The 21,571-nt window shown below is 43.8% G+C and overlaps 1 protein-coding gene across 1 annotated transcript in view; it reads left to right on the top strand.

Annotated features, from left to right (window-relative positions):
* LOC126183336 (lysosomal acid phosphatase-like) overlaps positions 1-21,571 on the top strand; it is a 190,076-nt gene that overhangs the window by 67,807 nt on the left and 100,698 nt on the right. Inside the window, exon 2 of the mRNA XM_049925200.1 lies at positions 4,301-4,399. Within this exon, the coding sequence (XP_049781157.1) occupies positions 4,301-4,399 (99 nt within the window). The remainder of the gene's footprint in view (positions 1-4,300; positions 4,400-21,571) is intronic.

Raw genomic sequence — 21,571 nt, 5'->3', positions numbered from 1 at the left:
AAACATTTGTTTTGTGGATGAATATAGTGTTCTTCCGTAAGTAACAAATGACGAGTACTGTGTGTAGTTTGCCGGCCGGAGTGGCCGTGCGGTTCTATGCGCTACAGTCTGGAGCCGAGCGACCGCTACGGTCGCAGGTTCGAATCCTGCCTCGGGCATGGATGTGTGTGATGTCCTTAGGTTAGTTAGGTTTAATTAGTTCTAAGTTTTAGGCGACTGATGACCTCAGAAGTTAAGTCGCATAGTGCTCAGAGCCATTTGAACCACTTTTTGTATGTAGTTTGTAGTGATAAGCTCGTCTGTTTCTTCCGTAGTAACGAGTTATTGTTTGTTGTGTCATATCTTTCAGGTGCATAATCTGAATAATGGAGGATGTACACCCTTCGACTAGCGCTGTAATATATAGTTGGGAGCTTGTCACAGACGAAGGCGAGCGGGAAGTTAGAGACGCTGTGTTTTGGTTTGTAAAAGTGTTGCAAGACAGATGCATTATCATTGCACTACCGGAAGCAGGCAGTTCTGTTTCTCGGCATTCCAGATTGATAGGAGCGGCTATCGTCGATAGATTTTTGGAGCTGACGAACGAAATGACTTTTGTTGATACTGAAGTACTATACAATGAAGAAGAAGCAGGAGGTGATTCAGTGGAAGATATCCTGACTAGTGAATCGCAAAATGGTCATAACACTTTGGAAACACATCACTGGGAATATGTGCTTCATCTGCTCCCGATGTGTATTACGAACCGGTTACTAAACGATTGAACTACGGCGCTATACCCCTTGAAGTAAAAGTAAAGGCGGTAGCGCTAGCCAGGAATCATCCAAACTGGAACTTACAAACACTGCAAAAGAATGGAGCAACAACAGCACTGAAAAGGAAGAAAGACTTGTAATTGTGGGAAAGTTATATCATTAAAGGAGGGACAAGATACGACAAATACCAGGCGATAAATAAGTGGACATACGACCGATTTGTCGAATCTCGTTGTCGTAACGAGAATGTAACAACGACAATACTTCAGGAGTAGGCTGGAGGTGCAGCGCTTCAATATACGGCCAACAAGGATTTTACGTTTGCTGCATAATTACGTTGGGCAAGAAATTTCAAATCGGAGTATAAAATTCGTCAACGGCACGTCACTAAATACGTCTCTTATAAGGAGGCACAAAATATAGAAGTTATACGGAAAGTGGCGGCTGTTTTCAGCACGCAAACGGCGTCACTTTATGACCGGTTTTAATCATGATTACGTGATCAACACTGATCAAACAGGATGAGAGTATCGGCTGAACATTCAACGAACGTTATCGCATAAGGGAGAAAAACGAACACTTGTCGAAGTTGGTAGTAAAAACGAAGTAACACATTCGTACAGGGCGCAGTATGCATCACAGCCTCTGGAAAAGTGTTGCCTAAGCTTTTCCTGTGTTTACAAGAAACGAATGTTACATTTGGTTCTCGGGCTATAGAAGAGGTCAATCGTTTAACCGACTCGTTGAAAAATGTTTACATTACCTGCTCCAAATCCGGGAAACTGACGAATGCGATTTACAGAACATTTCTTGAGAATGTTTCAAAACCATACCTTTCTGATAAAAAGTTTTGTCTAATATTGGATTCCTTGAGTGGACAAATTAATACTAAAATATATGACACAATGTTTATAGATAGCGAGGGTCAGCCGACGTGCACATAAAAGTAATGCCGCCAAACTGCACATCTGTGTGCCAGACTTGTGATGTTTATTTCTATCGCCAGGTTAAAAACTTTATTTTCAGGCTTCAGAATTGCAGTGTGTTTCTGGAAACCCGACGGGAATTGCACAACCGCACTGATGCAATAACTATCCACAGCATAATTCATAACCAACTTTCAGCACCGATTTTTCAGGTAATGATATCGTATGCGTGGTACGCATCAAAAGTAATTCCCGAAGGAGACATATTTTTAAATGTAAACCAAGATTGTTTTCCGCCGACTCTTCGGAAGGAACAGTGTAGCTGACAAAAGATTCCATTCATTAGATGTTCTTGGAGCCGTGAATATATTTGTTTCGAATGTTTATATGACAAGTACCATCCATCTAGTTGTTCGAAGAAAAGTGAGGACACGTAACAGTAACTGGAAGTGCCATAGTAAAGTGAGCTGGAGTAACATTTTAGTTGTTTACTATCCCAAGAGGTTTGAGAAATTTATTTGCCTACCTTATTATTATCATTACTTATTCATTTACTTACCTTATTAACCCTCCTATCCCTAACAATTGAGATATGGAAAAATACAAGCGAAAAGAACAACATCTGCTAGATTTCCTCGAGATTCAAACCCGGTTCTCCGATTCCCAGCCAGTTGCCTTGGCAGTTGCGCTATCGGTGCTGTCGGCGAAAAGCGTTTAACATGTGGATACAGAAGCGGCAGTTGTAAAAGTTTCTTACCTCGATTTCTGGAAAAGTATGCGTTTTAGGACCCCATACCTCATGATGAAAAATGCTCTGTTTACAATTATCTATTGATCCCATCAATTTTGAGTCGATTGTTCGTCATAACCTTTAGGGGTGATTTTCTCAAAAACGCGGGTATGTTGACCCAAAATATCTTAGATTCCTTCGTTTTGGGTTGTACACAAGCGACCTGCCAAATTTGAGCCGAATCGGTTGGCCGTGTCTGAGGCCTTCCCCTTGTGAGACCAAACTGAATAGCAATCACTACTTCTGAGAGATTTTAGAGCACGACATACTGTCCCTTCAAGGAGCACCACGTGCCATATTTATTGGCGACAAGCGAGGTAACATTTGACGAGAATTGTACAAGCATTCTTCAGAATTTAACAGGTACTACTGATTGATTGAAAGGAAAAGCTTCGGATAACGTATTTGAAACAAAGAAAAATGTAACCTACAAAATTTGCCGAACAGTTCAGATACGTATCAAAATTATATTTGCAGGCGCAGATAATTTCGAGGGAAACTCTTTTCGATTATCAAATGATTTCATCGCAATGCGAAGACATTTTTCCTTATAACTTTGAATATATTTGCACTCTCTTCACGTTTTTTGATCTGTTGAAGATAGTGAATAAACAACATTCATTTAATACCCCAAGAAACTTTGTCTCTTATCAGTCCTACTGACAAAACTGATTTCGCCCTTTGTCGTGACTGTTGCGCAGTATTTTGTTCTCATCTTTCATTCATGGTCACGTCTCGAGAAATTATTTAAATCCATTTCCTATTGAATGTCATGATAGAACTTCGGTATTCTTAGTGACCTCTCACCCATTTGTAACACGTATATGATATTCGATTCTTAACCCATATTCCAACACATTTTTTTAAAGAAACACCGCCATTTGATTGTTTTATTGGTTACTTAAGTACGAGCCAGGTTTCGGCATTTTCTGCGATTTTCAAGTATTTGATTCTATTGATTGGCTCCCCACGAAATGCCAGACGTAAAATCACCATCTTGTAACAGGTCAATAAATAATTGTGGCAGCACGTCATATTTAATAATTACGTTTTAAGGACATGTGATCATCTTTTATTTACCAACGTAAGCCTGTTTTTACTAAATATGACGTGCTCCTACTTAAAAAAAAAGTGTATGACTGTTGCTCAGCAACATCAAAAACTGCTAAAATGTATTTCATTCGCTACACTAGCTCAGTTAGTCAAGGATGACGAATGAAATCGGCCGTGATCTGTTTAAAGTAGTCATTCCCGGTCTGACTTAGAAAGGCCATGAAAAGCTAAATCTAGGTGGCGGGACGGGAATGAGAACCCCGGTACTCATGGTCGCGAGTGACGTACTTCCTCCACTGCTCTACTTCCCTGCATCAGCATCGGCATTTGTAGTCGGTTTAGATGGCAAATGCCGTTCCATGAGGAACTGGTGTTACTAAAATCGACAGTGACTGAAAAAGTATGGGCTCATACCGACAGTCTTCAGTTACATTCAGTCCGCAAATATCCTTAAAGCTAGTCAGTACTTCCTGGTTGACTCGGTTAGGTCTTACTTTTGTTTGTCATAAAGTGTACTTCTTTCAGTTTTAATCCCATTAACTGCCTGTTCGTTTTCTTTATTATATTTTAAGTTACCTCACCATGTTTACAGACAACTCAGAAGCCTCTAGTAAAAATTGTAAGAGTTTAATTGGTTGCTTGTTGTCGTGAGAACTTGTAGGAGAAAGTGCAGTTTGACAGTTGCTCTAAATACTGATGTTGCTCAACTACTAAGTTACATGTCTAAGCCCACGCAGTGCGCAGAGGTTTTCGTGATGTTTTGTTTACTGTTCCAGATTTTCCGCCATGGAGACCGCACACCAACGGACACTTATCCAGAGGATCCTTACAATGACGATAAGTACTGGCCGGAAGGCTGGGGTGCCCTGACAAATGTAAGTACAAACACTGTTCTACGTATGTGACATGCGTATCTCATCATTGAGCTACTACCCTTAAGAACCTGTACGCCTGCCACGTGTAGGACCCCCGGAGCATGCAGAAGTGCAGCAACACTACGTGACATGGACTCGACTAATGTCTGAAGTCGTGCTGGAGGGAACTGACACCATGAATCCTGCAGGGCTGTCCATAAATCCCTAAGAGTAGGGGGGGGGGGGCTGGAGATCTCTTCTGAAAAGCACGTTGCAAGGCATCTCAGATATGCTCGATAATGTTTACGTCTCTAGTGGCCAGAGAAAGTGTTTAAAGTCAGAAGAGTATTCCTGGAGCCACTCTGTAGCAATTCTGGACGTGTGGGGTGTCGCATTGTCCTGCTGGAATTGCCCAAGTCCGTCAGAATGCACAATGGACATGAATCGATGCAGGTGATCAGACAGGATGCTTACGTACGTGTCACCTATCAGAATCGTATCTAGATCTATCAGGGGGTCCCATATCACACCAACTGCACATGCCCCACACCATTACAGAACCTCCACCAGCTTGAATAGTCTCCTGCGAACATGCAGGGTCCATGGATTTGTGAGATTTTCTCCATACCCGTACACGTCATCCGCTCGATACAATTTGAAGCGAGACTCATCTGACCAGGCAACATGTTTCCAGTCATCAGCAGTCCAATGTCCGTGTTGACGAGCCCAGGCGAGGTTCAAATGGCTCTGAGCACAATGGGACTCAACTGCTGAGGTCATTAGTCCCCTAGAACTTAGAACTAGTTAAGCCTAACTAACCTAAGGACATCACACACATCCATGCCCGAGGCAGGATTCGAACCTGCGACCGTAGCGGTCTGGCGGTTCCAGACTGCAGCGCCAGAACCGCGCGGCCACTTCGGCCGGCCCCAGGCGAGGCATAAAGCTTTGTGTTGTACAGACAGCAAGGGTACACGAGTGGGCCTTTAGCTCTGGAAGTCCACGATGATGTTTCGTTAAATGGTTGGCACCCTTACACTTGTTGATGGCCCAGCATAGAAATCTGCAGCAATTTGCGGAAGGGTTGCACTTCTGTCACATTGAACGGTTCTCTTCATTTGTCGTTGGTCCTATTCTTGCAGGTTCCTTTTCCGGCCGCAGCGATGTCGGAGATTTGATGTTTTACAGGATTCCTCATATACACGGTATCTCGTGAAATGGTCGTGCCGGAAAATTCCAACTTCATTGCTACCTCGGAGATGCTGTGTCCCATCGTTCGTGCGCCGACTGTAACACAACGTTCAAACTCACTCATATCTTGATAACCTGCCATTGCAGCAGCAGCAGTAACCGATCTAACAACTGCGCCAGGCACTTATTGTCTTATACGGGCGTTGCCGACCGCTGCGCCATATTCTACCTGTTTAGATATGTCTGTATTTGAAGACGCATGCCTATATCAGTTTCTTTGACGCTTTAATGAGTATTCAAACGCATTCTTATATTGTATAATGTTACAGATTGCAGAGTCTCATTATCCACTGCAAATGACCCATGACTTTCTGGTCGGATCAGCTGAGAAAATATAGCTAAGTTAACGGTATCTGAATCTACATCTATACTCTACAAGCTATTTTACACCATGTGGCGGATTGTACCTCTGGTATCCGTATCATTTCACAGTTCCCTGCCCCATTTGCAGATGGTACGTGCGATGTAAGTGTCGGTAATCCTCGTTATGGTCTCCAATTTCTCTGATTTTCTTGTTTTGGACGTTTCACAAGACGTACTTCGGACAAAATAAAACGTTCCCCTATTCTTCTTGGAACGTACACTCTCGAAATATCAACAGTGAACCTCCTCATGAGGTCCAACGCATCTCTTGTAGCGTCTGCCACTGAGATTTGTTGAGCATCTCCATAACGTTCTTGCGCTTACTAAACTAGCCTGTGATGAAACGCACCGCTCTTCTTTGTATCTTCTCCATCTCTTCTATTAATCCAACGCGGTAATGATGATGGACTTCGAATAATACTCATCAGTCGGCCGAACAGTTGATTTGTGTAATATTATTTAACCAGTTCTTGATGTTTCAGCTCAGACCTTAGTAAATAACATTTCAGCATAGCAATATAATGTATTTTTCCGTTACTGTTTGTTAAAAAAGTTTCATATTTACGAGCAAAGAACGTGAACTGTTTTCTTGGTAGTATTATTTCGCTTAGATGTCGTAATTGCACAATATCTGTTACAAACCTCAAAGACGATAGTGTGCTAGTGTTCAGGCACACCTTTCAGTTGTAATATATGCAAAAGATGTACACCATCATGCTGTTTTTTTTTCCACAGCGATTATCTCTTTTATTCACAAAAAAGTATATTTCTTAACCCAGGTACACACAGAACATCTCAAACAGAAATCTCTGTGCAGCCCATCTGCTAATTCCGCCATGATCCAACACCCTCGTTCCACGACTCCACAATTACCTAATAGTTTTCCCTTGCTTTTCTTAATAGTGAAACCTCTGGAAACCAGAGACGATGTATCGCTCGTGTGTTCAACATGCAGTGATACCTGATGTGACAATATTCCGAATAAACATGTAAATTTCATTAGTTTTGCTTTCAAAGATGCACCGAGTAGTAATATACCTAACTCACTGTGACTACCAAGCATTTCATTTAGTCTGTGAACCTTTCAAGTTTGTTTCTCAAAGGGTAGGTGTGGTGTCACCGCCAGACACCACACTTGCTAGGTGATAGCCTTTAAATCGGCCGCGGTCCGTTAGTATACGTCGGACCCGCGTGTCGACACTATCAGTGATTGCAGACCGAGCGCCGCCACACGGCAGGTCTAGAGAGACTTCCTAGCACTCGCCCCAGTTGTACAACCGACTTTGCTAGCGATGGTTCACTGACAAAATACGCTCTCATTTGCCGTGACGATAGTTAGCATAGCCTTCAGCTACGTCATTTGCTACGACCTAGCAAGGCGCCATTACCAGTTACTATTGAGATTATGAATAATGTACCGTCAAGAGCGATGTTCACCATTTATGGATTAAAGTTAAGTATTCCAGCAGCTACGTACGTTTTTTTTTCCTTGTCCTCTTCCAGACCTCACGCCAGCCTGCGTGAGCTAAAACGCATGCCTTTCGGCTTCCTCTATTAACCCGGTGTTGGCTCTCCTGCCAACCCACAACAGTAGGGAAACTGCAGCCATTCAGTGGAAATCGTTCGCCTTTGAAATCAGCAGTTTCGGTCCAGACTAGCCGAAATGTAAGCGAATTGAGAACAGAACGGCCCATTTATCCTGTCTGGAGAATACTCCCAACATGGAAAACCGAAGTTGCTGTTCGCAGTAGCGACCGCCACTAGCCCAAGGGCGCGGCCGGGAACTGATGTTACACATTTGCTGTAAAATTATTTAGGGTTTATGACTGCATCATAATGTATAGAAACTAAAACTACCAAAAATGCAGAATGAAGATTGGAGTTTAAAATCCTGTCACGGCTAAAAGGAAAACTACAGCCGTAATTTTTCCCGAGGGACTGTAGCCCTACTGTGTATTTCAATGATTGCATTCCCTTGGGTAAAATATTCCTGAGATTCCATTCGGATCTACAGGCGGGGACTACCCAGGATGATGTCATCAGGAAAAACAAACCTGGCTCCGTATCCGAGCTTAGAATGTTAGATCCCTTAATCGGGCAGATAGGTTAGAAAATTTAAAAATGGGGACGGATAGGCTGAAGCTATAGTGGGAATTAGTGAAATTTGGTGGCGGGAGGAACAGAATTTTTGGTCACATGAATACAGGGTTATAAATACAAAATCAAATAGGGATGATGCAGTAGTAAGTTTAATAATCAATGAGAAAATTGGAATGCAGGTAAGCTACTATGCACAGCATAGTGAACGTATTATAGTAGCCAAGGGAGACACGAAGCCCACACCCACCACAGTAGTACAAGTTTATATTGAAACTAACACCGCAAATGAGGAAGAGATTGAAGAAATGCATGATGAAATAAAAAAATTATTCAAATAGTTTAGCACTCCGTCTTCAGGCCACGAGCGGCCTACCGGGACCATCCGACCGCCGTGTCATCCTCAAGGAGGATGCGGACAGGAGGCGCGCGGGGTCAGCACACCACTCTCCCGGTCGTTATGATGGTATTCTTGACCGAAGCCGCTACTATTAGCTCGAGTAGCTCCTCAAATGGCATCACGAGGCTGAGTGCACCCCGAAAAATGGCAACAGCGCATGGTGAGTGGATGTTCACCCATCCAAGTGCCGGCCACGCCCAACAGAGCTTAACTTCGCTAATCTCACGGGACACGGTGTATCCACTGCGGCGAGGCCGTTGCCACCAAGTAGTTTAGGGAGACGAAAATTTGTGACGGGGGTTTGGAATTCGATAGTAGGAAAAGGAAGAAAAGGAGAAATTGTAGATGAATACGGACTGGCGGAGAGGAATGGAAAAGGAAGCGCCGCCTGGTAGAGCTTCTCGCAGAGCATAATTTAATCAACTCTAATTCTTGTCTTAAGAAATGTGACAGAAGGTTGTATACGTGGAAGAGACCTGGAGACACCGGTAGGTTTCACATTGGCTATATAATGGTAAGACACAAGTTTCGAAACGAGATTTTAAATTGTAACAAATTTTCAGGGGCAGATGTGGACCCTGACCACAATTTGTTGTTTATGAACTGTAGATTAAAATTGAAGGAACTGGAATAATGTAGGAAATTAAGGAGATGGGACGTGTGTAAGCTGAAAGAACCAGAGGTTGTTCAGAGTTTCAGAGGGCGCATTAGGCAGCAACTGACTAGGACGGGTGAAAGGATTACAGAAGACGACGAATGGGTGGCATTGAGAGACGAAATAATGAAAGCAGTAGAGAATCGAAGAAGCAAAAAGACAAGGTCTACTAGAAATACTTGAATAACGTAGGAGATATTGAATTTAGTTGGTGAAAGGAGAAAATACAAAAATACAGCAAATGTAGAAGAAATATGAGATTGACAGGAAGCGCAAAATGGCTAAGCAGGAATGGCTAGAGGACAAATGTAAGGAGTTAGAAGCATATAATCACTAGGGGAAAGATAGATACCGGCTACAGGAAATGAAAGGAAAAGAAAAGAAAAGCAGCTGTATGAATATCAATAACTCAGATGGAAAACCAGTCCTAAGCAAAGAAGGGAAAGCTGGAAGGTGCAAGGAGTGTAATAGAGGGACTATACAAAGTAGATGAACTGGAAGGCAGTATTACAGAAATGGAAGAGGACGTAGATGAAGATGAGGCGGAAGATATCATACTGCGGAAGAATTTGACAGAAGTCTGAAAGACCTAGGTCGAAAGCAAGCCCCGGGAGTAGACGACATTCCGTCAAAACTACTGATAGCCTTGGGAGAGAGTTGACAAAACCCTTCCATCTGGTGAGCAAGGCGTAGGAGACAGTCGAAATACCTTCATATTTCAAAAATAATATAATAATTCCAATGCCAAGGAAAGCAGATGTTGACAGATGTGAATACTACCGAACTATCAGATCAAGAGACGAGCAGTAAGCAGATTCAGAATGATCTATGTGGAGGTAGCTATTCGTAGAGGAAGAAGTTTGCACACGATAGAGCAGCATGGACAGCTGCATCAACCCAATCTGCGGACTGAAGACCACACCACCAACACCAACAACAACAATAATAACACCACCAAAATAACAAAGGCGTCGGAAATGCAGCACAAGCTCGGATACGGCGAGGATGCGGAAGAAAATCGCCCATATCGTTCTCAAATGAACTGTCCTGGCATTTGCCTTAAATCGATTTATGGGAACTACCAGAAAACCTCAGTCTGGATTGACCATAGTCTGGATTGACCAACGGGCCTATGAACGTCCGTCCTCCCCTATTAGAGCCCATTGCCTTAACTTCTGCTCTGTCTCGTTACTAATACAGGCAGCATTCATTAGGATGACTGGTTGTAACGTGTCGTTGCAGCTGTGGGTCCCATTTGGCATCTGATCAGTAATTGGATGGCAGGATCAAGGAAGAGGGGCGTCTAGTAATTATTACCAAAAACGTTTGGCTTTAATGATTGTTGGTTGACGTCATCTGGTTCATTGGACATTGTCTGCATCAAGGTCAAACTGATGGCTGAACCTTAAAACGAGCTGCGTTCACTGAAAGTACGAGGGGGCGCTCAACAAGTAACGCAATGTATTTTTTCTGAAAGTAGGTTGTTTTTATTCAGGATTCCAATATACCATATTATTCCCTATTCTTTTGGCTACGAAAACCTCTTTTTGAACATTATCTCCGTTTAATGCAATGGCCTTATGCTACCTTACTCGGAGGGCCTATATACCCGCATAGTATCACTCTACTTGTCGACGTCGGAGCCAAAGTCTTCGGCATCAATAACCTCCGCATCATCCACGTACTGCTTCTCGCGGAGTGCATCCTTCACTGCGCCAAGCAGATGGAAGGTGTAAGATCTGGGTAGGGGGGCAGGTAAGGATGAACAGTCCAATGAAGTTTTGTGACCACCTCTCGGGTGCACAGACTTGGCTGAGGCCTTGCGTCGTCATGGAGAAGGAAAAATTCGTTCGTATTTTCGTGACGACGAACATGCTGAAGTCGTTTCATCATTTTCCTGAGGGTAGCAGAATACACGTTGGAAATGATTATTGCACCTTGAGGGAAGACAACAGAACAACCGCTTCAGAGTACCAGAAGTCCGTCGCCATGAGTTTACCAGCTTAGGGTGCAGCTTTGAACTTTTTATTCGGGGAAGAGGTGGTGTGGCGCCACTCCATTGATTACTGTTTTGTTTCCGATTCGAAGTATGAACCCAGGTTTCATCACTGGTGACGATGTTCGACAAAAATTGTCACAAACAGCCTCGTATCGCGCAAGCACTTCCCCACAAATGGCCCTCCTTTGCTCTTGATGGTCTCCTGTTAACCGACGAGGAACCCAGAGGACCACTACTTTGAGTACCCCAACTAGTGGACGAATGTGTCAGCACCACCACCAGAGACGTACAGTTGTGCAGCGACGCGCTTGTGATCCCCCAGTCACTTCAGATGAGTGTCCACACATTCCAACGTTGTAGAAATCAGTTGTGTGCGGCCGCCCAGCACGTGGGAGATTGAGTGACCTTTTTGCAGTGATGACAGACCCCTCGCCCAACGACTCACCGTGCTTTATTTCAGTGCAAAGTCTGTAGACATTCTGCAAGCGCTTGTCAATATCTGCATTGCTCTGGTTTGCTGTCAAAAGAAATTCAGTGACAGCTCTCTGTTTGGAACGCACCTCCGTTTCAGACGCCGTTTTGAAAGCTACGTAAAGCTTCGCCACCTATTGGAATTTCATTAAATATAGAGTCTGAAGCAGGAATATTCCACGATGTCCCGCAACAAATTCCGCATATTTTCAACCGAAATTGGTCGAATAAAAAGGTGTTGCATTACTTGTTGAACGACCGTCGCATATAAAGTGCAAAAGTCATAAATATAACGGTGACGATATGGGAAAAAGTTAAAAGCAACAAAGAGGAAGCACAGCGGCAAAGCCGGCCGCGGTGGTCTAGCGGTTCTGGCGCTGCAGTCCGGAACCGCGGAACTGCTACGGTCGCAGGTTCGAATCCTGCCTCGGGCATGGGTGTGTGTGATGTCCTTAGGTTAGTTAGGTTTAAGTAGTTCTAAGTTCTAGGGGACTTATGACCTAAGATGTTGAGTCCCATAGTGCTCAGAGCCACAGCGGTAAAAATCCCTCTTTTAATGGGTGCAAAATGATTGTGACCTTTGAAATGATTCTACGCGGAGTGGGCCATCACACCAGTGTACTACAACGGTAACAAAATAGGAGATTCCCTGGGATCCACTAAGAATGTCGCTCGCATTCGGGAGGACGACGGTTCAATCCCGCGTCCGGCCATCCTGATTTAGGTTTTCCGTGATTTCCCTAAATCGCTCCAGGCAAATGCCGGGATGGTTCCTTTCAAAAGGGCACGGCCGACTTCCTTCCCCGTCCTTCCCTCATCCGATGAGACCGATGACCTCGCTGTCTGGTCTCCTTCCCCAAACCAACCAACCAACCAACCACTAAGAATGTCGTCGATAAGCTCCACGCTTCGCTCCGAATGCAGGCCTGTCGGCACTAGCGAGGCAGGACGCCCCCATTAACTGACGTATCGCACGGCATGAGCGTTTCATCTGACCTCGTCGACAACGAAAAATCGGCAATGGCTTAACTTCAAGACCACTGCCAGCACTGCAAATTAAGCCTGTTTCACACGATCGACTTTGTGTTCGAAATCGACTACTCGTAGTGGGCGTGCATCACATGCCAGTATGTCAAGGATCTGTTGACTGTTCCTAGTGTAACGTTCTAAACTCTTGAGTTACTGAAGATTGCTCAAGCGCAGAGGTAGAGGATCCTGTCGCCGTCTGCTAATATCAGAATTCGTAACCAATACTCGCCGCGCCCACTCATGGTACAGTAATGGCTTCGGTGCTACTGATCTTCTTAATCTTTATTGTTAGTGTTCTGTTCGTGACCTTTGCAAAGGTTGCACGAGGACGTGATTATTTTTTTAAGAGAGTTCTACCATGAAACGAAATACTTGACAGCAGGTATTGCAATACCTGGTGAATAAATAACTGTAATGGACGGTAAATGTTTACAAAGAAAATTGCTTCAACAGTGGATTGGGTTGGGTTGTTAGGGGGAAGAGACTAAACAGCGAGGTCATCGGTCTCATCGGATTGGGGAAGGACGGGGAAGGAAATCGGCCATGCCCTTTCAAAGGAACCATCCCGGCATTTGCCTGGTGCGATTTAGGGAAATCACGGAAAACCTAAATCAGGATGGCCGGACGCGGGATTGAACCGTCGTCCTCCCGAATGCGAGTCCAGTGTGCTAACCACTGCACCATCTCGCTCGGTCAACAGTGGAATAGCCATCTCTGCTGAAGGGGAAAATTAATTTGGAATGTTATTTGGAACTTGCAAATAAAAGAATGCTCAGAGGTTAAACTGAAAAGGGACAATACATTGTCTTCTAAACATTGTTTGATTTAGGTATATACGTTACATGAGGTCTACACTGTCCAGTCACATTGTGATCAACTGTCAAAAGCCTGAATAACCACATTTTGCAGCGCGAGACGTGCACGAGGAGAGTAAATGAGATTCTGGAAACTACCGACAGGGATGTCAAGCTAAGCCGACTCAAGTGCCGTGGCCAGCTGCGCTAGGTTACTCGGTTGAGGACCCTTGGTGCAAACAGTCCGATTGAAGTGGTCCCACAAATTCTCGATTGGGTTTAGATCCGGGGAGTTTGGTGGCCAGAGGAATACGTTGAATTGGTGCTCTTCGAACCACACACGTGTACTACGAGTTGTGTGACACGTTGCAATGGCCTGTTCGTAGATGGCATCGTACTGAAGAAAAATCAAACTGCCTCCCAGAATAGCGAGATCACCCAGGGAATGCCACGAAAACATTCACCAGACCATAACGCTCCCTCCTGATTGCTAGATGTTTTTTCATGCCGTACACACCAACGACCATCTATCCGACGGAGCATAAAACCGTAATTCATCTTAAAAGGCCACTTGTCGCCACCCAGTGAACGTCCAGATTCGGTATTGTCGTGCAAATTCCAGCCTTCTTCGTCGATGAACAGCAGTCGGCATGAGTGCATGAACCAGGCACCTTCTGTGTGTGTGTGTGTGTGTGTGTGTGTGTGTGTGTGTGTGTGTCAGTGCGCGCGGGCGCTCTTGCTTTCATCTGGGCTGTAAGTTGATCACAGTCGCTCAACAGATGCACCCCTATTCGCCCGTACGCACCTCCGCAGCCATCATTCAACCCTGTCATCTATGGCCCGTGGTGTACCACAGTTGCGTTCGCGACAGTTTTTGATAGCTGGATAGTGCCATTTTGCTAAGCACAGTATACAGGGTGATTCAAAAAGAACACCACAACTTTAAAAATGTGTATTTAATGAAATAAACATAATATAACCTTCTGTTATACATCATTACAAAGAGTATTTAAAAAGGTTTTTTTTTCACTCAAAAACAAGTTCAGAGATGTTCAATATGGCCCCCTCCAGACACTCGAGCAATATCAACTCGATACTCCAACTCGTTCCACACTCTCTGTAGCATATCAGGCGTAACAGTTTGGATAGCTGCTGTTATTTCTCGTTTCAAATCATCAATGGTGGCTGGGAGAGGTGGCCGAAACACCATATCCTTAACATACCCCCATAAGAAAAAATCGCAGGGCGTAAGATCAGGGCTTCTTGGAGGCCAGTGATGAAGTGCTCTGTCACGGGCTGCCTGGCGGCCGATCCATCGCCTCGGGTAGTTGACGTTCAGGTTTCATAACTAACCTTTTTCGTAGGACTCTCCATACAGTTGATTGTGGAATTTGCAGCTCTCTGCTAGCTCTGCGAGTCGATTTTCCTGGGCTGCGAACAAATACTTGCTGGATGCGTGCTACATTTTCATCACTCGTTCTCGGCCGTCCAGAACTTTTCCCTTTGCACAAACACCCATTCTCTGTAAACTGTTTATACCAACGTTTAATACACCACCTATCAGGAGGTTTAACACCATACTTCGTTCGAAATGCACGCTGAACAACTGTCGTCGATTCACTTCTGCCGTACTCAATAACACAAAAAGCTTTCTGTTGAGCGGTCGCCATCTTAGCATCAACTGACGCTGACGCCTAGTCAACAGCGCCTCAAGCGAACAAATGTACAACTAAATGAAACTTTATAGCTCCCTTAATTCGCCGACAGATAGTGCTTAGCTCTGCCTTTTGTCGTTGCAGAGTTTTAAATTCCTAAAGTTGTGGTATTCTTTTTGAATCACCCTGTACTTTAACCACGGCGGCACGCGAATAGTTTACGAAGTTAGCCGATTCGCAAATGCTCTCACCGTTGACCCGAAAGGCTGTTCATCCTTTTGGACGTCATAAAAATGTTTGTTTTCGCATTACGATGACTGCATTGTTTTCCGCGTCTTCAGACGCTGTGTATGTATCCTCCACTGCTAGTGCTGCCACTTGCCTTCTGTGCTTGTTTATCGCACGCTGACGTGAAACGTAGGCGGATGTCACATTAATGTCACTGGACCGTGTATTAGCCGGCCGCTGTGGCCGAGCGGTTCTAGGCGCTTCACTCAGGGACCACGCTGCTGCTACGGTTGCAGGTTAGAATTCTGTTTCGGGCATGGATGTGTGTGATGTCGTTAGGTTTAAGTAGTTCTAAGTCCTGGGGACTGATGACCGATGTTAAGTCCAATAGTGCTTAGGGCCATTTGAACCATTTTTTGAACCGTGTATTAGTGGACGTCAGTATGGGGACACTTTCAACGAGATTTCTGAATGTCCATGGAGCAACGGCAGCTCATTCTTCCTTAAGAGCGGAAACCAAAGAACATAATGACATGGGGTGGTAGGGTCTGCAGAGAAGTCGACGTTTAACACATCCCAGAGGTGTTCCATTGGGTTCAAGTCTGGACTCTAGGCAGACCAGCCCAGTGCAGGAATGTTACTTTTGCAAACTATTGTCTCACAGATGCTGTTTCATGGCAGGGTGCATTGTCATGCCAATACAATCTATCATTGTCTCCGAACTGTTCATCTATTGTATGCATTACACATTGCTGTAAATGTGTTCTTATCCTTCTGCATTTAGATTTTTCTTAAGTGCAGCAAGGGGACCACGCATTAACCACGACAAACACTCTGATACCATAACATTAAGTCCTCCCCACTTTGCTGTTGCCGCTATAAATGATGACAGGTAACGTTTCGAGGAATTCGCCAAACCAAAACCCTTCCATCTGATTGCTACAGCGTATAGCTTCGTTTCCAGATATCCTCTGTCCACTTGCGTCGCTCTTTATACCCCTTCAAGCATCGCTTACCATCGACTACAGAACGTGTGGCTTATGTGGCCCTACCCTGTCATTGTACGTCATTCTTTTTAACTCCATAAACATTGCGTTAGCTGGACCACTAGTAGCACGTAGGTACTTGTGAGTGAGTCCTTCCGCCGATTTCATGGGTTCTTTTACAACAGCTCTCCGCAATGCCCAACGGTCCATGCCTGTCAGTACATGTGGTCTACCTGATCATGGTTTAGCTGTGGCTGTTTCTTCGTGTTTCCTCTTCAGTCACATCACCAGCAGTCTGCTTGGGTGGCTTTAGGTGGGTTGAAATGTCCCTGATGAATATGTTACTCTGCTGACATCTATGACCAGCTGTTACTGCTTTCCCTGCTCACAACACATCACTATCTGCCTCCTTTTATACTGGTGTTTCCACATCTCGTGACATCTAGTGCTCGATTCTGCATCACAGAGGGGTGTCTGGAAACTTCAGTTAGGTAGTGTATCTTCTTGAACAAATAAAAGTTAATGTTTGGACGTCACTTTCCCTGTTCATTCAGTTCCCCCATAACGTGTCATCCAACTAACATGTGGCACGCTCCTGGCATGTGACAAATGTTTACACAGGGATCAAGTAGCACATACACAGATGAAGTACTACATCGCCCTGATGGGTGTTGCCTGTAACAGTAGCCGAATTTGTATTACATTGTGCTGCAATCACACGCCCAAATGATTTGTACTGAAACTAATCACATTGTCAGATATTTTATTCCCATTGGTAGAGTGTCGCAGTTCAACAGTTTAATTACTGTATATATATATATATATATATATATATATATATATATATATATATATATATATATATATATATAGGGAACCTCCAACTCTAGAAGAAGTTAAAGAAATAATCAAGTCACTCAAGAATCGTAGAGCACCAGGAGAAGACGGCATCATCGCGGAAATCTGGAAGTTACAAGACCCAGAACTCACCAGAGACATCCACAGGATCTTGGAAGATATCTGGGAGACCATGAAAATTCTTGACGACTGGAAAACTGCCCTGATACACCCACTACACAAAAAAGGTGACAAGACTGACCCGAACAAATACAGAGGAATATCCCTACTACTGGTAACATACAAGATCCTCTCTAAAGCTCTACTAAACAGACTAGAATGCCAGACCGACCACTTGATTTGGGAATACCAAGCAGGCTTCCGTAAAGGGCGGTCTTGTGCGGAACAATTTTGGAACCTGAAAATGATTTTACAACACAAACAGAACCTCATCATTACCTTTGTCGACTTCAGAAAGGCGTACGACTCTATCGACCGGAAAACCCTCTTCAAAATTCTAGCTGAATACAAAGTAGACAACAAAACACGGACTATCATAGTTCTGTGGGGAACTATCAGAGCCCTTTGAAATTCGCACAGGTGTCCGACAAGGCGATGGCTTCTCACTTCTTCTTTTCAATCTAGTGTTAGATAAGGTAATAAAAGAATGGGAAATATCACAACAGGGGATAACCTTAGGAAACCTACAGATTAAATGCCTGGCTTCTGCAGACGATTTGGCGACTGTCAAGAAAGGTATAAACGAAACAAAAGAAGCTATTGAAAAACTACACGAAATCGCTTCCAAAACTGGACTACAGATCTCTTACGAAAATACACAGTTTATGAAGACAAAGAAACTCTCATCCCTGAACACAAAGTATGGCACGATTTACAAAATGGCAAACTTCAAATACCTCGGTGAAGCACTACAAATGAGTGGACATAACATATACTCAAACGAAGAAAGAAAGACTGAACTGGACAAAGCATACAAAGTAGTGTGGAATCATTACTATAAGAAGTCTATCTCACAAAAAGCCAAATTACGCCGCTACGACACGGTGGTGCTCCCCGAAGCACTCTATGCAGCAGAGACCACACTAATCCTAGAGCATACACGTATCAGACAACTAGAAAAAGTAGAACGGAAAACAATTAGGAAAATATTTGGCGCAACTAGCAGCAATGGAATATGGATCAAGAAACCTATAGAGGAACTATACAAACATACAGTGACAATCACAGAAAAAATTAGAAAACGCAGACTTTAATTCTGTGGACACCTATACAGATTGCCATCACACACACTGACTAAACACATCTTTGACTGGGTAACCACTAGAAACAACAAATGGGTGGAAGAGGTAAAAAACGACCTGAACCAACTCAACATCACACCAAACACAATAAACGACAGATTAAAATTCAGAAACATTACTAAGAAAAGTAAACTGCATGAGATACACTGTGACAAACGAACAGGCGTAAACGGACCGAAGAACACAGACATGATCACAGCCCCGGAAGACGAAAGAAATATGGGCAACCAAAAAGTCAACCAAGATAATGCCGAAGACACGAAGCCAACAAGAAGCATGGACAGAAGACCGGAAACAGAAACACAGCGAGCGAATGAGGGAAGTTTTGGCAGCGAGAACGGCAGCAAAAGGAATTTGCCATGTAGTTTAGTCCAACTGCGCTCTTTAAGAGCAAAACAAACCACACGCAGATCAATTTTTCATCCTGAAAAGGTCACTGTGTGTTGCGGGTTTACGGCATCATTTATCATAGGGCCATATTTTTTCGAAGAGACAGATGCTTCCGGTCCTATTACCTTTACCGGCACTGGTAAGCGCTATGAGTGTTTTTTTGCGCATCCACACCATTCCATCTCTCCAACAGCGTGGATGTGTGGATGGGATCATTTTTATGCGAGATGGCACACCTCCGCACATTGCAAATCCAGTTAAGCAGCTGCTGAAGCGCCATTTCGGAAGTGCTAGAATTATCAGCCTGGCCGTACCGATCACCTGATCTTAATCCGTGTGACTTCTGGGTGTGGGGCTATCTGAAAGATGATGTCGTTCAAATGGCTCTCAGCACTACGGGACTTAACATCTGAGGTCATCGGTCCCCTAGAACTTAGAACTACTTAAACCTAACTAACCTTAGGACATCACACACATCCATGCGCGAGGGATGAGGCGTAGCATCGCTCCTGTCACTTGTTAGGACGATATCGTTATAGGCATGAGTCATCGACAGATGTCACCAGCTGACATGGACCTGAATTACAGAGCTACACGTAGTTGTACTATAGTTCAATTCATTTATCTTGGCGGCTCGCGCATGCCCGCCCAGACGCGGGAGATTGCAGCGTTGCCAGTTGCACGCGTCAAGAGAAGCAGCGCCGTAGCAGTGTAGTTCGCAAACTTACGTTTAGGGGGGAGCGCGCAGTTTATGAAGTTAAGCCACCACGGCCGCATTAAACCTTTCGCTGCTACAGAGACGTGCTCCCGGAGGAGGTTCGAGTCCTCCCTCGGGCATGGGTGTGTGTGTTTGTCCTTAGCATAATTTAGCTTAAGTAGTGTGTAAGCTTAGAGACTGATGACCTTAGCAGTTAAGTCCCATAAGATTTCACACACACATTCAGAGACGTGCTCCCCCATTCCTCGCCGTGCGCGATTTTGTAACCACTGCACTGCTCGCCTGTGCAGACACATAGTGTTCCGACTGCTTTGACACACTTATCATTCGATTTCACAAAAACTATTTGGTTCAAAAATTTGATTTTGACACATTTTCTTGACTGATAACTTCCCCCCATAAATTACTTAATTTTTTTTCGATTTTCAACGCAGTTATATTGCAGCATTAAATGTAGTAAACCATTGCACGAAATTTTGAAGAGTTTGCAGTGGTAAAGTTCATAGCGTATACTTTCCGTATGTTCGATTGTAGTTGCCACAATGTTGAGAATGAAATGTGGACAAGATACCTAAATTTCATATAAAATTTACTGTATAACAATGTCTCATTTAATTTAAGTACCAGATTGGTGTCGTATGTAATATTGAGAAATATTCCGTCTTTCGCGACTGTAATAAAAGTTTTATTTACACCGGGCGCGTTTGACTTTATTTTAAAGCACTTCAATCAATCAAAAGGAAGTACACCAAATACGTTAAACAAAACTGTGGACTTACAAAAACATTAGGACTTGAATATACTGTGCTCTGAGCTATGTCAAATATAATTTTTGTGTGTGGCACACACAAAGAGCATTTATTTGCTAAAACACTGATCGGCTGACACAAACGTTGAATATTGTGTTACCTCAGCACAAAACTACGAAAGGTGACTTCGCAATGGAGGAGACAAAATGCTGTCCACTGAAGATGCTTCAAAAGAGAAAAACGCGTCTGGTCTAAATAAGACGCTTATTACAGTTGCAGAAGAGGAATATATTTCAATACCATTGGTAAAATTGCAACTGTGGAACAAAAACAAGAAAGAGAACATGAGTATTATTGTGTATGTGCCTTACCTTTCATTGTTGTCAATCGCTGTGATTGTCTTCTGCATCGCTGTAGTCAGTGTCGCAGTCCGAATCATCAGGTCTTAGAGTGATGCCTATGGGTTCAAGCAGATTGTCAATTACAATTTCCCTGTCCATGTCCTCCTCCTGTAGCCTTTGTGCATGCCGAAAACATTCAGCCCATGCTGAAGGAGTAATTCTGTCAAGTGCTTCGTGCAGAAGCCTTTCTGTATCGGCAATTGTTAAATGTCACGTTTCGTTCTGCGACATGCCCTTTCACTTGTGCCCAAATTAACTCTATCGGATTGTATTGGCAATGGTACGGTGGCAAACGCAAAACTGTGTGTCCATGTTCCTGTGCAATACAATCGATTTCATAAACTTTTGTGCGAGGCTTATGAAGCACTACAAGATTCAACATTTCAGCACGAGTTTGGTTGGCAGTATGTGGTATATTTTTACTTGCAAGCCATAACATGATATCGGCTTTTTTTGTACTTGCTGTGGGTGTCTTGTCAACAACAACAGAGTGATAACTCGCATTGTCCATTACAATCACCGAGTTTGGAGGCAAGTAATGGAGAAACTGATTCCTAAACCACAATTTAAATGTCTCCGAGTTCATTTCGGAATGATAATCCCCTGAATTTATCTTTTTTGCTCGGAACACTAATTTGCTTTCTGGAATGAATCCAGAAGCAGAGCCAGCGTGAAGCACAATTATTCGTCCACCTTTACCAACTGGTACTTTAAACCCACCCGAACCATCACTCATTTTCCAACACGCTTTCCTTGTGTGATTTTGGTTTACCCATGTTTCGTCCAAGGAAAAAATGTTCTTATTCCCGGATTTTCTTACTTCAATAATACGTCTTAAAAACTGGGCC

The sequence above is a fragment of the Schistocerca cancellata genome, chromosome 4 (genome assembly GCF_023864275.1).
Source record: "Schistocerca cancellata isolate TAMUIC-IGC-003103 chromosome 4, iqSchCanc2.1, whole genome shotgun sequence".
Lineage (NCBI taxonomy): Eukaryota > Metazoa > Arthropoda > Insecta > Orthoptera > Acrididae > Schistocerca > Schistocerca cancellata.
Note: the sequence above shows the minus strand (reverse complement) of the source record. Positions and strands in the feature narration are given on the sequence as shown.